Below are 18041 nucleotides of genomic sequence, written 5' to 3'. Positions count from 1 at the left end.
CCTATACACTCAAGGTATCTCCTTAAAATAGGGTCATCAGAGGCAGTCTGAATTACTTTAAAGTAAAAATAGGCAATATCAGGACTGGGGACGGAATGTGGCTCTCCAAGCCTCCCGACTCCCCTCAGCCACATTACCTACAAGCTCTATTTTGCAGCTTCGTGCTTTTGCCTGGCTGGACTGTGCTATTGAACTCTGGTGTTTCTTGCTTCCCTGGACCGAGGATGAGTGCAGAAACTAGTTTAGGGCCTTAATGTAAAATTTACAGTAATTGCCCCATCCACTGTTGCTTCTGGCCCCACCCTCCCCTGGTGTGTGATCACTGGAGCATTTGCCAAAATGCTTTCAGAGGTGAAAAGCCCCTTCTTTCCCTAGGGAGACAGATAATGGCCACATTCAGACTACTACCCAAAGACCAGTTGTTGGTGATCTTAGTTTGCAAAGAAGCTATGATTTGAGGAGAGTATGCAAGTCCAAGGTTTATCTCTACTTACATCCAATCCTCTAAGCCAAGCTTTCCAAACTGTGCGTTGCAACACTTTAGTGCAGAGGTTTTCAATGTTTTTGAGTCTACAGCTTGTTCTGCGGCACCCGCGTGGAGCCCAGTTATGCCACCCCTTGCCTGCAGAGCCAGCAGCCCTTCAGGCCTTTTTGAACACACCCCTGTGGAGTGTTCCTCAGCTCCCCTCTTCTCCCCTCTCCTTGGAAGTCCTCTGAACAGTCGCAACTGCTCTGGGCTCCCCCCGCCCCAAAGAGAAGTGCCTCCTTACATTTCCTCACAGAGGCCTGGGAAGCAGCCCCTGGCCAGCCCCAAAAGCACCATTCACCTGGGGAGCTCGTAGCCAGGGCTGCTGCAACAAATAGCTGGGCAAGCCTTTAGGAGGCAGAGAGGCAAGAGGGCATCAGAGGTGGGATGGAAGAGCGACAGAGGCCAGTGTTGCCTGCAGCACCCCGACCATCATTCAAGGCACCCCAGGGTGCCACAGTACACTGGTTGAAAAGCACTGCATTAGTGTGTCTGCTGCAGTACGTAGATGTGTTGCGCGAACACTCCCCTCACTCCTCCCAGGTTTGGAAAGGGGTTAAACCTTGTTTACTAGTAAAACTGAATTACTGTGTCGCTAAATGATGCATGCCTAAAAAGTGTCACTGACATGAACAGTTTGGAAAGTTCTGCTCGAAGCCACTGATTCCCAATTAGCTACCTATGGCGGACTCCGTTTTTCAATAGCCAAGGCATGGAGTCCCAACCTTTGGAAATTTTGATATCTCTAAGGTAGTTTTTGTTGTGTGAATGGTGCCACGGACCTCCTGTGTGGGTTACGTGGACTGCCTGGGGTCCATGTACCACCAGTTGGGAACCACTGCTCTCAGTTTTATGAAGTAATCACTAATTGCAACATTTGTCTCTCAACTTGTCAGAAGAATCATTACTATAGTATTGATAGCCAACATCAGACACCGAACACAGCTCCCATTTCAATGTGAACACCCCCCCCAAAAAAAATGCTCTAGAGAATTGAGGAATCATATGGAGCAGAACAGCTGTCCAAAGAGAATAACTTTTCTATATCAGCTTTATCCATGCCATTCATAATCTTATAAACGTCAATCATGTTACCTCTTATTCCAACTTTTCTCAAAACTGAACAGTACCAAATGTTGTAACCTTTCACCAACTCCACAATGTCCTTTGTGAGCTGATGTAACCAGAACTGTAGACAGCATTCAAAATGTGGTCTCACCATAGATTCGTACACCATTATGGTATCAGCAATTTTATTTTCCATTCATTTCCTAATGAACTTGCCCTTTTTATATCTGCTAAACACTCACAATGCAATTGACAGAAATAATATTCCCAATGCGAGATGAGCGCGCAACCCCAGAGTCGTATGTGACTGGACCTAACAGTCAGGGGTAACTTTACCTTTACGCTTTTGTTAGTGAGGACCTCCACAGGTTTAAAAGCCCTTCCACAAGTCAAAGGGCCACAGTGGTTAGAAGGGCTTTTAAACCTGTGGAGGTCCTATACCACAGTTATTTTCCTACCTTGAATGCATCCTCATTTATCACTCCTCTCCATTTACATGCCTACCTGGAGAGTTCAGACCGACCTCAAGCCAAGACACCCCACTCTCAAGCATCACATGAAAATATCATGCATAGTTTTGCAAACAGAGGTATTCTGCTATCATTGTCTCTCCCTCTAACGGAGAACTAATGCTAACAACAGTTTTGCTTATTTGCCTTTTTCATCATGAAATTGCATTACAAAACAGAACTAAAAATGGAAGTGCAATTTTATAATAAACTGAGCCATAGGAATTAAGTTTAAACGTGTTCTTTTCCCCAATTTGATGAGAGAAGGACCATTACAATAATTACAAAGCCTCTAACCTTCTCCGTTTCACTCAGAGAAATTATTATAGATTATGCCTAAATGCATAATTCTATGGGAATTCTAAAGTGATGGACTTTCAAGCTTACTTTAAATTAAGATAGGCTTGAAAAGAAACTGCTACAGACTAGGTCATCAATATGCCAGTAGGCAGCAGTGAAAGAAACAAACATGGAAATCATTGCCAAAAAAGACCTCAGGACTTTTTAAGGTATGGCATTTTGTTGTGAAAGAGAATAAAGATTACATTGGGTGGAAGATGTTGGAGGCTTTCTTGGAGGAGCTGTTCTTTAGAATAATCATCTTCCTATATCCAAAAATAGGCATGAAGTTGCAGTACTACAGATCTATTTCCTTACACACAGCAGTTAGTTTTCAATGTTTTTAATTTGTACTATGGCTATGGTGATAACCATGAGGTCTGTGTAAACTAGGTCTGTTCACGTTTACATTGCATCATATGAATGAAAACTGAACTATCATCACTAAGCCAGGAAGGTTTTATTTGCAACTTGTTTGTGTTTTCCACTGCCTGCTGGATCAGATTTTGCCAATTCATCATCTCTGAACATATGATCCCACATGACTAACAAAAATATCCTACAACTTCACACATTGAACACAGACAAATTATGTTTGGAAAGTTAAGACAGTGCAATAATTTACACTGATGTATCAGACAAAGCAGGCTTTTGTGTAAGAAAGTTCAAGCCACAATAAACATGCTTTCACGTTGACACACTGTTGCTGCTTTTGCTGCAAGAAACATACACACCCTTCAATAATTCATATACAGTAATGTTCACTCAAAATCATGCAACATTGCACCCTCTTCTTTGCACTTACCGTATTTCAACTGTCTGTGGAAGTTTGATCATATTGGGCTTTTTGTTTTGATGATTAAAATTAAGACTTTAGGAACTGTAATTAAAACTTTTTTAAAAGTAATTAACATACTGTATACTAACCTGTCCCAGACCAGGCATACCTCCTCCAAGACGTAGAAGTCTATCCATGTTTTCTAAAGAAAAGAAACAAAAAGAAAGCATACCTAGATTCTGATCTGTTTACTAAATTGTTCTCCATATAATTCACCTTCAGTCACTCAGTATGTCAAAAATATTGGTAGTAATTACAACACAACATCAGACTTCCTGTTAATTAACACCACATATTAATTCAAGAAGCTGTCTTCCATGCTAATTAACAACCTTACTTTAACTGCATTGGTTTTGGGTTATCCCTGGATTTGAAAAAGACAAGCATTTCTTGTTTTTTTATATATATAGCATTTGCAAAAATCACTGACACTCTCCTCACCCCACTTACCTGAAAAAGCATCTGCATAGCAAAGTAAACAAAACTCATCCCCAGTATAACAGAATTCCCTTCAATTTGTCCAGAACGCATCAATATAAAAATAATTCAAAAGTGAAATTTTTTAACATCCTCATTAGTAAGTTCTGTGCTAATTAACTTACAGCTTGTCAGTTAGCATCAAAACTACATGTGAAAGACGCTGAACAAATTATAGATTTCTGAATTAGCATCAAAAGCTTTTCTTAATGAACTCATTACACCAAAAGAATGCTGTAAACATTAAATGCCTTTAGTTAAAATACTAAGGGCTATAGTTCTGTACATTTCCAATCTTGTTAAACACGGAAAGAGATTAAACCATCAGCATTCTACTATTTGTTATATTTATCTAGTCCTAACACACCTCCAGGTACAACATGTCATTACCAGGTTCTGAAATCTTGAGTATCTTAAAACACAAGCAAGCATGCATTAAAGTGCTCAGAATAACGAAACTTCCTGAGCCAAGGCTCAACAGGCTCTAGAGCCAGAACGTCTCTCTCACCACTATCAACAGAGTCCACATTCCTAAGATGAGTGGTAAAGGCTTCCAGGGCAGAAGGCACGCAACAGGGATTGGTAACCTCTGGCGTGCAGGCCTAATTTGGCCCACTAGGCTTCCCTATTTCGTCCGCGAGACAGCTCAAGTCAAGCCACACCCACCTGCCCTACACCTGACATCATATATGGTGTCTGCTGAAGAGCCGCTTGAATAAGAGATTTTGCAAATTGCTTTGTCCAGCACTTAAATTGATGAATGTTAGTGCTTCATTGAGCTGAGGTTAGAGATTTGGAAAGAAAGGTGTCAAAGGGGCTCCCTCTAACCGACAATCAGCTGGTGACAAGTTAAAGGGAGCCTCTTAGAATATGCACTAGGAGCACACATTCAAAGGAGGTTTGCTCTAACTAATAATCAGCTGACTGAGGAGTACAGCAACTTCTTTCAAGTTTGACAGCTCCAATCTAGTTCCCTACCTTGGCATATAACTTCAAGCAGGCCTAGCTAACAGCATGGGGTGGGGTGGGGTGGGGTGGGGTGGGGGAGAAAGGGAGGCTGCACTAAGAACATCTGACCTAAGACTGTGATGGGATTTAAGAGAAAGGGATCCTTCAATACTTCATCTACTGATTGCTACAACTTCTCTCTTCCTCTTATTCAGGTGTCTATATAGTTGGTAAGAATGTAATATGCAATTTGCCCAAAGTGTTAAGCTACTTTTTAGTCTAGTTCCTATTAATTTCTGAATGAGTAGATAATTACAGTCAAGGGGTTCTTTATGCACATGTGAGCTCCAACATGTAGATAAAGCTCCCACATATGCAAATGTGGCCTTTCAAAAACTTCAGTATCAGGGCAGCTCTAAACATCACCATCTGCACATGAATGAAGTTCCCCACCACCACCACTGTAGCTCCAGATTGACTATACTGACACAAAAGCTCCACGATGGAAGCTTTGGAGCAAGCCAACAAACTTCAATATTACATCCAACATTTAACTCATTTAACTAAACTTTTATGACGAGAAAAGTTTCTAAGATTTAATAATTTTGTTCAAAAATCTTAGTGAGAAAAGAACTAGCAATAAGAGACCCCTGGTTTTCAAAGTCTCATAAATCATAGGTGCAGCATGGAACTAGCTTTCTAATGAAGACAAATGTTCTCTGAAATAATAATCAACTGATTATTGATACTTGCAAAGTGGTGGGCGCAGGTGATTGATGGTGCCCGCAAACCCTCTTTTGGCCCTGCTCAAGTTTACCCACTCCATACCTGTCCTAGATTAGGTGTAGACAGGTGGGTATGGCTTGGCCAAAATGGCTTAATTATACCCGTGGGCCAGAAGTATCTCACTGCTGCTCTAGATAACAGAATTATGTTCCTAAACAATTTAAATAACACACAGCCAAACATCTAAAGCAGGAATGGCCAAACTGGGCCCTCCAGATGTTTTGGGACTACAATTCCCACCATCCCTGACCACTGGTCCTGTTAGCTAGGGATGATGGGAGTTGTAGTCCCAAAACATTTAGAGGGCCAAGTTTGGCTATGCCTGATCTAAAGGAATAACTGGATCTATTCTATGTTTACCTTGTACTCACCGGTTTTCTGTTCCTTTAAACAACTCTCTTCCTGATCTCAGTTGGCTGTCCAAATTCTAGTGTAGGTAAAGCTTAATTCCAACCTAAAGAGAAGGAACAACAATTATATAGAGTAAGGAGCATTTGCACTGCTTTAAGTATTCAGTGCTCATAAATATACAGTGGTACCTTGGGTTACATACGCTTCAAGTTACATACATCGCTAACCCAGAAATAGTACCTCGGGTTAAGAACTTTGCTTCAGGACGAGAACAGAAATCGCGTGGTGGTGGCGCGGGAGGCCCCATTAGCTAAAATGGTGCTTCAGGTTAAGAGCAGTTTCAGGTTAAGAACGGACCTTCGTAACGAATTAAGTACGTAACCAGAGGTACCACTGTAGTCAATAGCAGTGTTAGAAACTAGGACAGAAAAGCCATTTGCCACATGGCTCCTGAAACCAAGTTATGGGCCCCACAACAGAATGTCTAGCCACATTTTTTTTTCAGTTCAGTTACACTTTCTTTTTATTTGTTTGAAACACATAAACTAATACACAGTTCACATCAGTGACACATTGTTATTCATATTTTAAAAAGCAATTCTTAACTGGACAACACAAACATAAATGGGGCTCAGCCCCTGCAAGTTTGGCCAAAACCATGTTATTTGAATTAATTAATATTTACAAATACTGGCATATTTTTCTCACACACACACACACGGGAGAGGCAAAGGGAAGGTCAGCCAGTGATCTCACTTGGGGGGCAGGAAGAGATAAAGCAGCACAATGGGCAGCAGCTGTCAGCGCCAACCTGGTGAGGTGACCGACACTTCGCTGCACAAGCAGCAGCGATCTAACTTGTGTGCAGGGTGGGGAGGCATTTCTCCTGCACCCTCAGCGGTCGGTGGCAGCAATTTTCCTGTGTCTCAGTCGCCACACACAGCACCAAGGCTTCTTAAAGTGCTCCCAATCTGCTAATCCCTGGTCGCAAAATGCACCTGGCACTTGGCTAATTTCAAACCCTGGGCAACTGTAGTGTTTATTTTTAAAGCACGGGTGGTGACAATATTTGTGCGCGTTCAGTAGGAAGGGGTTTTATGATTAAAGAACTACCTTTGAAATTGTAATTTTGCAATGCTAAGAGAAAGATGCATATTGTATTTAGAACAACAAATGATGTTCCAATATACTCAGCTTTATTTTTAATTTTTTTAAAGATTTATTGGTTTACAAAAGTATGTGTAATGTCTCTTTTTTCAAGATTTCTTGATATGCACATCAGTTTAATGAAGAGCTGTGTGCGGAAATATTTTTAAGCTAATAAAAAAAACCAGAATTAGCCAATACATCCAGGAGTAACTCTCCAAGCACAAGCTAACTGCTATATTATCCATGAAAACTCTTCCTATTGTCCACTTGAATCATGTAACCTTATCTCTTATTATCACATTTATAGGTGCTAAATACCAATTTGATTCAACCCAGCAAATTAAAATTGCCTATTTAGCAACACAGAGTAGCCATTGTTAAAACATATCAACAATTATATAATGGACTTTGAAGGTTGTCACATTACTGTATTTAAAATTGAGGCTCCAGAGGTGAAAAGTGAGCTGATTGAAGGAATAGTAATCTTTCTCCTTCTGCCCTCCACACAGATCCAGTGTTACATACAAGTGCAGCCAACCCTTAAGGAAGCTCCTAAATCCACTTCAAAAAACTAGTTTCATTATTGTCCTCAAAGCATGTTTAGGAGCACCCCATAGCTCATTTTAATCTTGGTTGGCGACAGTCACACAATGCAGAACCCATTTTATTTTATTAACGATTAAGTGGTATATAAATAACTTAAATAAAATGGTAACATTTCCAAGCGGTGTTTACCAGATGTAAGGTGAAAGGTAAGAGGGGAAGATTTGCAGGCTTTTCAGATCAATCCCTAAATCCAAGTTAATTGTAAGTCTGCACCAGTCCCAAGAAAATGTTGGATGCAAGCCTTTATTAGCCATTTACAGTAGTTAAACATTTCATGAAAGCTGAAAAAGCATTTTTCACATTTTCATATGGGCAAGTTTTTTGCAGATGGATGCTGTTGAGGTGCCAAAAAATAATAGTTAATGAACAAGTACACCAGGAGTTCTGCACAAATGCAACAGGATCTCCAATTATCATAAATATTTGTATTTGCAAATATTTATGCATAATGCAGTATTGTTTTAATAACTATTCCAATGCAAAAATGCTACTTAGAATTTTAAGCTTGGGGGAAGCGTTGCCAAGAAAACAATGTAAACATTCTACTATTGGTTTTGTCAAACATTCTATTAATAGCTAGTTATACATTCTTTAATAGGACAAGAGCCACAAATCCATTTTTCAATTAACTTCAACACCTACCACATGTGTATATGAGCATTCTTTACCCAGACATTCTGGGTTGACAAGAGAAATCTATCAATTATGTACAACAGAAAGAGACAGGGGGCCTCCCACCTGGTACTCAGATTTCTCTTGATTTGAACTCAATTGCTAGACAAGAGAAGGCATCTTGAGCTTTTTCCTGACATGAACTGCAAATACATTTCCAAATACTGCAGCATGAAACCAACTCAGATTAGAATTCATCTGTATCAATTCTGGATCATATGAAAGGACTAGCTCCTTGATAAATATGCAGCATAACTGAGTTACTTGTAAAAACAAAATTGTTGATTACAAGATCCAATGCTGCACATAAAGCAATTAGCTAGTTTGGGCTAATTTTGTTGTTAAATTTTTGTCTTGCTTTTTCCATCTTATTTCTTCTGTATGTCCCTTATTTTTTCACAGAAGATGCTAAGCACGAACATTTTAGAATTAAAAATGCAAACAAAAACAAAAAAGGAGTTTGTTGTAGTTAATATACTATAGTATACTATAGTAAAGTCAAAGAATGTAACACTGGCTAACAATCACTAAGCTACTACATGAATTTTATTACTCTGCAGATGGGAAACCACAATAAAACATATCATAAGGACAATACAAAATTATTACAATGACTGGCTCATCTTGAAGTGTGAACAACTGTATAGGCCTCTAGTGTAAAGGAAGAACTTGCATTAGAAAGACATATGGTCTCACACAAACATATCTAAACAGGAGAATCAAGAGAGATTACACATATTATAAAGCCCTTACAAAATGTATAACCTACTATGCTTTCTTGTCAATAAAAAACAGACAGTAAGATCTAGCAACCAAAAGCTTTGGTACACAACTTCACAGCTACAGTGGTGGAGCAGTTAAAAATAGCTAGTTTTTTCTTTTAAAACATGGGACTACTACCACCACCACAGGCAGTTAATGGGTTCAGAGTTCTTATCAGAGGCAGCAAGAGATCACTGGACTGCATCCTCAGTTCATGTGCTTTTTAACAGCACCCTCAGTAAAACTTCACCTGTTTCTACAATTTCACACATGTTTTTGAAAAGGACCTGAAATTACGGAAACACTCCACAAGTTCAAGGCAGCATTTTGAACTCGGGAGACCGACAGCCCTCTAAGTTAACAGTTTACCTGAGTACAAAATTGCAGACTGAACTTTTTCACCTCACCTCAAAGTTTTAACCCCTTTTTTCCTAATACTATCTGTGGCAGAGAAAAATCAAAAGTTTGATGACCTTTCCTTCCGTCCTTCACTTGGCAACAGCTTTAGATCAAGATGAAGAAAGAAAAAGACAGTAGTCAGAGATTATGATGGTATAACCAAGCCCTACACTTTCAAACAGAGTAAGTCAGCGATGAAGGATTTGTATAAGCAGGGCTGGGGAAAACATGACCCTCATGATGCTGCTAAACCAACGGTGGGCAGGAGGGGTATGTGTGTGTATGTATTCATGTGCGTGTATACATATATACATATGTATATGTGTGTGTGTAGGCCATCCCAAATATATATTTTCTAATGCAGGCCACAATAAATAAATATTAATTATACACACACATACAGTGGTACCTCTGGTTACGTACTTAATCCGTTCCGGAGGTCCATTCTTAACCTGAAACTGTTCTTAACCTGAAGCACCACTTTAGCTAATGGGGCCTCCTGCTGCCACTGCGCCGCCACCACACGATTTCTGTTCTCATCCTGAAGCAAAGTTCTTAACCCGAGGTACTATTTCTGGGTTGGCGGAATCTGTAACCTGAAGCGTATGTAACCCGAGGTACCACTGTATATATTTGGAGAGGCCTGCATCAGACCAGCAAAGGCTCCTGAACCAGCTTTTAAACAATAATAACAACGTCTGTCTGTGTGTGTGTGTATTTGAGGAGGCCTGTATAAGACCAGCAAAAGGCTCATGACTCAGTTTTTAAACAATCATTAACAACAACATACAGTATATCTCCCCCACCGAAATTAGAAACCCGAGTCCCGATGGGTCAGAGAAGCACGCCGCCCCTTGCTTCTGAACTGCGTCTTTCGCAGCCGCCTCTGGCTGTTTTAGATCCTGGAGATCAAGATAAAAAGCGAAGTAAACTTGACGAAGTAGCCAGCGCCCCATGCCTTTTGGCTTGCCTACAACTCCCATGGCGCCGCCCCTCACCCCGCAGCTATCGGGTCATCCTGGCAGGGGGGTTCGCGAACCCAACGAAGCCACGCCGGCTACTCCCGCGTCACAGGCCGCCCTCACACGCGCGGGCCCGAGGCCTACCTGGCCGCTCGAGCCCTTCCGTCTCGCCGACAGCCGCGCTCGCCGCCGCCTTCCGCTCAGCCGGGCCGCGATGAATCAGCCCGATTCATTCAAAGCCGGCGCACCGTCCCAGGCCTTCCCCCTCACGCCTTGCACTCTCAGACAGCCTTCCCCCGAACACTTCCGGAGGCCAAAGGGCGACGCCCCTCTTCGGCTTCCGTTCCACGGCGGCAACCAATAGCACGACCGAACTCGGAGCCATGGCGACGGGACGTCCCGCCTACGCTGACTCCCTTTCGCCGCTTCTGCTGCTTCTCCGGCTACGCCCCGCCTCCCGAGTTGCCCGGAGCTTCGTGGCCTCAGCGCTGTTGTTCCCTACATGCACCCAAAAAAACCCGCCTACGGCGTACGACGTAAACGCGTTTGACCGTGTGTTGGTACGCGCGGGACCCTGATTGGCCACGATACCCAGCGCGTGCCTGTTTCATGGTTGCTGTTGTTTTGAGACTCACTCCCGCCTTTATCTATCTATCTATCTGCACATTCAGCGCACATTGCTCTTCCCTCCAGATAATCCTGGCAACTGTAGTTTCTTAAGCTCTGTGAGGGGTTTTATTTATTTATTTAATCATTCATTCATCTGTGCTTTTTTTCTGGGGGGATGCATACCCCTAAACATTTTGTGAATCTTTGTACTTCTGTCCATTTACTTTATTTTTGCCGATTTGAACTATAAAATGCTGATTTTCTTGAGTCAAAATGAGAGTACCCCTAAACATTTTTTTAGAAAAAAGCACTGCATTCATTCATTTAATTTGCATAATTCCCTATACCCGCAGGTCACAGGGTAGTTCACAAGGTAAAATAATATAAAAACACAAAATACATACCATAAAAGAAACCCAATAATTCCCCCAACACATTTTAATAGGGCATTGGATTTCTGTCAATCAAAGGCTTCCTTAAAGAGGAACGTTTTTGCCTGGTGCCTAAAGGAAACTACAGTTCCCAGGATTCCTGGGGGAAAGCAATGTGCTTCAATTGTCAGACTATTAGTATTGTCAACACCAACTGGCAGCAGTTTCCCCTCTCACCACCACACCCAATTTTATTGTCATGGCAGTGTCTTAGGCTGAGAGAGAGCAAATAGTCCTGGGGAGGCTGGGTCGTCCTCTTATATACCTGCTGGGATTGACAAGGCATCTGACCCTCACCTGAATCTCATAGCTCTCCTGTAGCTGCCTGTGATTAGTTATCATTAACTCTTGGGGGAAATAATTAACATCACACGTCATGTGTATGGAAGTTGCTGAACCAATTAACCAACTAGAAGGATTACTGTTAATAGCACCAGTTTTCTTATAACTTGATATTGCTGGATAGTTTTGATGAACTGCAAAAGCATTTTTAGTTTGCTTTCTGTTGCCACCCTGGAACTTTTCTTTATTAGTGCTACTTTGTTTTGTACACTTCCTTGCAAATGAAGGAAAACAACTTTTCTGCTTGTATATGCTTATAATATAATTTTGGTTACTGAGGACAAACAAGATTGTACAAAAACAAGATTGGGTGCAGGCTCAGCCAGGACATAAGCATCCTGACTGTGACAAAGGTGACCTGTGAGCTTGCTTGCTTGCCACCTGTTGGGAACTTCAATGTCCTTGCTCTCCCTTCTTATGATCTTTGTACTGGACCTGGAGACTCCAATAGAGAGCATTCCATGTCAAAAAGGAGGGCAAGTGGGCACTCTATCAAATGACAAGGCAGGAGTTACTCAGAGCAGGGCCTTTTCACTGGTGGTGCCCATTGTATGCCTCACTCTTCCCAGACCTGCTCTCTTTTGGCCTGTATTTTGGAGCTTTATAATTTAGGAAGACTTTGGAAGAACTGGTTGACAAGTCTTATCAGTCGCTGATGTATGAGCAAATTTTATTTCCTGCTATTCTGTGCTTCTGCTTCACCAGGGTTTACACCAGCATAATAGAGTTGGCCAGGATGCCAGAAGGGATACAGTTTATGAGCTTTCTCTATTATCTGCACAGCAGGGGCTATTCGGACAACAGTGCAAAGGCTGAGCTCCTAAGGGGGCCCCTGCACCAGGGCAATCTATATGGATTTTATTTATATCTATAAGAGTTTGCAGACTTTGGCTGTGAACTGGGGCCCTACAAAAAAAAAAAAAAAACCAAGCTGCGCCCCACTGCTTCAAATTGGGCCCCACTGGCTAGCCCTTAGTCTCATAGTTGCTGGTCCTGAGTTGCCCTGCCCTTGCATGGGTTTGCAATTTGGGGAGAGGGGAGACTGCAGCACTGGGGAGAGGGCAGGCTGGCAAGGCCCCCTAGATTTAGAGGCCTTAGGCTTCAGCCTACTTAGCCTATACATACCGCAAATCCAGCACTGGCTGGGTGTTGCTCATGCATGCAAGTTTTGTGCCACACGATACCATCACCAAAAAGCTGGGCCATAGTCTCCTTTTCAACAGAAAATCAGATATGCTTTTTCTTTAATAGGTTGGAGGGAGGGGATATATGCCAGCATTTTGATGAGAGCATTTTGTGGACCCTGAACAAATCGGAGCAGTATCAAGTCCACAATAAGCTTCCCAAGTCTGATATGCTTAACTACTACAGCACAGTTTTGATCTCTTTACAGTAGGGATGGCAAACTTCTAGCTCTCCCATCACACCTGATCTGACCATACTGGCTGGGACTGTTGGAAGCTGGAGTCCAACAACATCTGGAGGGCCGCAGGTTCCCCATCTCTGCACTGCAGGTTATGGACGGTATCCTAAAAACAATTTATCCAGGAGCAAATCCTGCTGAAATCACACATACAGACAGGATGCATATGTTTACAACAGCAAACTCCACCAAGGTCAGCAGAAACACAATTGTCTCTTAAGGATACAGCATTACTCAGGTCATTTCATGTGACCTTTTACTCCACATAATAAACTTTGTAGGGTTAAAAAAAAAGTGAAGCTTGTCCAAACATCAATGCCACTTGCATTTTCCAGGTATATGCATCTACAACGCATATGCATTGGTCACATGTAGTGATTTAGACCTGGGTTTAATGCATTTCCTACCCAGAAATGTGGCACTTGTAAGGAAAGTGTTACTGTAGGGAAATCAACATACTGTCATTGAAGATGTCTTTGGATGGAGGTTGCTTCACAAGGAACACATTTTGGTGAATGTGATCATTCAAGAACTTAATTTAGGAAATATAAAAGCAGCTGTGATGCAAACAAGAAAGTCTTAGTGTCGGAAAAAGCAAGTTTGTACCCAGGTTTTGCTAGTGTCATAAGGACTTTTCAGACTTCATAAAATGGAACTGCCTACCATCATAGTATTAATGATTTAAATATTTTTGCCTATCAACAAGTAGAACTTTCCTTTTTCCTCTTTCCAGAACTGATCCCCCAAGCCTTTTATAGCATTTTTCTTTTCTTATGTAACTGCGAAATGTGCAGAAATTTTATTAAGCATGTGGCGGATGGGAGGAACAGAATTAAATAATCTTGAATGTGTGACCTCAGTTTATGCCATTCATAACAAGGTGGATTGAGTTGCTTGCCTTTCATTACAAAATAGCCTGCTTTGTGTCCATTATATATGGATTGGATTGACTGGGAACCGAGCCAATATTTCCCTTTATTGAAGAGACAATTTGTAACTCACGCAATGCTATTACAGGATTCCAGCGTTTCACGAGGTAATCATTTTGATGCAACAGTTCCTTGCAGGTGCAATAATCTGGACTCAAACAAGAGATTTCTTATTCAATTCAACTGCCCAAGCAGTTCCAAGCACATAAATGGGTTTGTGTGCTTCCCTGGACATGAATGTTCAGGCCATCTTTCCTGCTTCTTTGCTTGCACCGTCAAGAACGCATTTCTCACAACATGAAGTAAAACAAGCTTTTAGGAAAACACTGCATCCCTTCCCCCTTCAGGCAACCAAATCTACAGAGCAATCCTGTATGTGTAGAATGGGGCTAAGTCTCAGGTAAGACTAGGGCAATAGAATGATTTCATCCTGGCAAAAGTTCATACTTTACGTTGCAGTGTTCAAATAACTACATTAACAACTGTCACAGCAAAATGAAATGGAGGGAAAATGAAATAAACAAATTCCAAGATAATGTGGAAGGTGAACCCCAGGTCTAGATTAGGTTCAAACTAATCCTTTAAGCTTTAATGTGAGCTGATAATATTTATCAGGACATAGTAGGACAGAGACCTTGTGTTGAGGTCCCTATTTATGTGTTGGTTTGTTTATGAAAACATACAATTTATATGCTGCATAATACTATACAATCTCTAAGCAGTTTACACAAGATATACCAAATACGAAATAGGAATAAATATCAGGGGAGAAAATCAACATCTGTAAGGGGTTTCCAGAATTTGCACAATTTCCAGATTTTTTGGGGGGGGCATGTGTTTTAAATATGTTGTGGATGTGCCCAGATAAAGAAAGCATTTGAGAAATTAAGAGACAAAGCAGTGCCTCTAAGGCTGGAAATGACTGTCTTTGCTTAGGGATGGTAAGGTAGTGGGGGCTATTTCAAAGAAGGAAGGACAAAAAATCCTTTTAAAAAAACACAAAACAAATTAACATATTACCATGTACTCCAGTTCTGTTTTTCCCCCTTGATTTTACTTCCTTTTGCCAGCAGGGAAAAGGGATGGACTGGTGAAACTTCAGCAGTCCTTGAATGCTTTGCATGACTAGTGTACCTCATGTACCTGGATTTCAGACCTCCAGGTTTTGGCAGGTGGCAGAGATGTCACCACACTATACCGCAGCCTCTAGGTGGTGACAGCACTGTCCAAAATCAGGATTAGTGTACTATAAACTGGACTGGACTTTAAAGGGCTTAGAGTTGGGTCTGATAAGCATCTATGGATGCCCAACAGTCAAAATGAAACCAATGTCCTTGGACTTTGCAAAATTCTATTCTACCTCCACACCTCATTTTGTGCTTGTTTCATACTACAGTATTTTTTCTTCTTCCACATGACAAATAATTTCTGAGTAAATAAAATAATTTCACATTTTAAGTTTGCATTTTGACTGTCCCATCTTTAATTCTTAAAGCTACTTCCCCTTTAATGCAACTGTATCATAACCAGCCCTTTTGACATATATTTTTTAGATTTATAACCCAGTATGACATAATATTAAAAATCTTTTTATCAACCATTATTCAATATGCCTTTAGAAACTTACCTTATTTCTATCTTGAATTAATTTTTACAGAGAACTCAATATACAGTACCATCTGAATATTTTTCCATGATGCTTGCTTTACAATATCGCTTCAGGGATTTTATGTAGTCAGTAGGCATCTTCCTCCCCACCACCATCTTCAGAGCTGAGCCCAAAATATAGAATTTGTTTATGCGATCCATTTTCCCAAGTTATCAACACCTTAACTAGCTTCCATCTCTAATTTGTTTACATGTTCACAGATTTAATCAGAGGCCAAAGTGAGCTGGAAGTGAGGGGGAAGCCCTAGATAATTAGGTCTTCTCAACTCATCTCCATTTCATTTCAGTGTAAGTATCCATATAAACAACAACACAGTTGTGATTTCAATTGGAACAGTGGAAGTGGAATTAAGAATCCTCTGTAGTATGCAGTATCCCCCAAATCACCTGAAAACAGCAAATCTGCTTGCGATTTACTCGTTACGCAAACAGGGTTTGCTTCTCCCAGATAAAAAAGAATGAATTAAGGACCTCTGGTATTTCATATTGTTTCTATGTACACTATTCAGGGCAGTTTACAAACACTTTGCAATCAAAACAATACATTCAATTAAAAATGCAATTCCTCTATTGTATTTTTTTTGGTCTTTTTATTGAGTGCCTTGTTTTATACAATACTATGATTTTAAAATGTTGTGAGCCACCCTTAGTAGGGCACAGATGCTTAGAAAGGTAGTATATATCACTCAGTTCTTTTTACATGAACAGGTTAATAAAATAAAGATAATCACATTGTGAAAACAGTGGCAGGAATTAAGATAAAAGCTCATAATATGACGGGGTTCTGACCAGAATTTTGCACGTCCAAGATGCTTGGTTTCTGTTTTCTAGGGCTTTTCAGAGGTATAAGAATCCAACACAAAGAGAAGTTGCACAGATTAATCCAGACTAAAAGAAGCTGTGCGGATAAATCAAATACGTATTCAGGGTGTTTTTCAGCCTCTGTTTTGGCATTCGGTATTTTCTGATGTCAATTTGCTCTCATAAACAAAGAGTTAACAGCAGGTATGCGCATGGCAGAGGTACCTTTGAGTCTCAAATGAGTATTACATTCCTGAAGAAATAACCATTAAAATGCACTGTCTCTGCCCTGCAGGATTTTACAGAACTTGCATGAAATTTTAACACATATTAACAGACTCCGCTGTATCTCATAACGTGTACATTCTGGAGATATATTTAACTGTGGCACCCAGACTTTAACTGAACGGCATAGTGAATGCGCTGTGATTCGGTGATCACTCATCTCTACAAAACAGGATTGCTGCATGCTTGCCACGAGAGGGAGGAGAACATTAGAAAATTTGGCATAACCTAAATCAGATTTAACTATGACTTACAAAGCCATGTGTGCTGTGACCTGCAACATGCTTGAAAGCCTCAGTTTTTACAGTCACAGGTAAACAGCAAACAAGAGCATGATGCCAAATAAATGTTTATCATCTTCAACCCAACACTACAGCAAGCACCTTACCCTCTGAAATAGCCTTTTGGAGTCACAGGCAGCTGCAGTCCATGAGCACATGTCTACTGCTGCTTTTATGAGTAATCAAACCCAACATGGGCCTCTCCAAAATCTCTTTCTACTGGGCATTCATTACAGTTTGTGTTCCGTGTGTTCAGTGGTGTAGCATGGGTTGTCAGTGCCCGGGGCTGCACAGAGGAGCTGGTGGGAGGGAGGGAAACAGATAGAGTACGCAAGCACAATCAACGGCCTAACAAGCACAATCAACGGCCTAACGGCATCCATGTGACCCAGAACATTGCAGCCACAGAGATAAGAAAAGAAGAGTTGCTCCACTGTCTGGAGAGGTCACTTCCTGGTTCACATGGAGAAACCATTTTCAACACAGCCCAGTGACGGAAGCATGCACCTGTATTGAGGCAACACCAGGTGTTGAAATTTTGCACCTCTAACCATTTTGTCCCCAGGGGGCAACCACCTGTGTGGCCCCTCTCCCATGCTACGCCATTGATTATGGTGCCAGGGCAGTGATTCATAATTCAACTTTCATTACCGTTTGCGCCTGCAGAAGTTTCAGGATTGACAGCCCCTGCTTCATTTCCAGTCAGTGCATGCTCTGTAACCTCTTGCTGAAATTCTGTTACTTTTTATGCCACAAATGTTTTGGGGAGGGTGGGTGTGTTGTCACTTTTCCTGTGCTGTGGTGCGCAAGCCATAGCTGTCAACTTTCAGAATTGAAAATAAGGGATCAGCAGCCTCGAAAATAAGGGATCAGCAGTCTC

General features: G+C 41.3%; 1 protein-coding gene across 1 annotated transcript in view; it reads right to left on the bottom strand.

The window, feature by feature from the left end:
• PSMD14 (proteasome 26S subunit, non-ATPase 14) overlaps window positions 1–10859 on the bottom strand; it is a 58963-nt gene extending 48104 nt beyond the window's left edge. The window contains exons 1-4 of the mRNA XM_081930105.1: window positions 10537–10859; window positions 10237–10332; window positions 5863–5945; window positions 3370–3423 (exon numbers count right to left, since the gene is read on the bottom strand). Coding sequence (XP_081786231.1) covers window positions 3370–3417 — 48 coding nt within the window. The 5' untranslated portion in view covers window positions 3418–3423; window positions 5863–5945; window positions 10237–10332; window positions 10537–10859. The remainder of the gene's footprint in view (window positions 1–3369; window positions 3424–5862; window positions 5946–10236; window positions 10333–10536) is intronic.
• Window positions 10860–18041: the final 7182 nt, after the last annotated feature.

This window comes from Podarcis melisellensis (assembly GCF_964234715.1).
Source record: "Podarcis melisellensis genome assembly, chromosome: 1".
NCBI classification, from domain to species: Eukaryota; Metazoa; Chordata; class Lepidosauria; order Squamata; family Lacertidae; genus Podarcis; species Podarcis melisellensis.
Note: the sequence above shows the minus strand (reverse complement) of the source record. Positions and strands in the feature narration are given on the sequence as shown.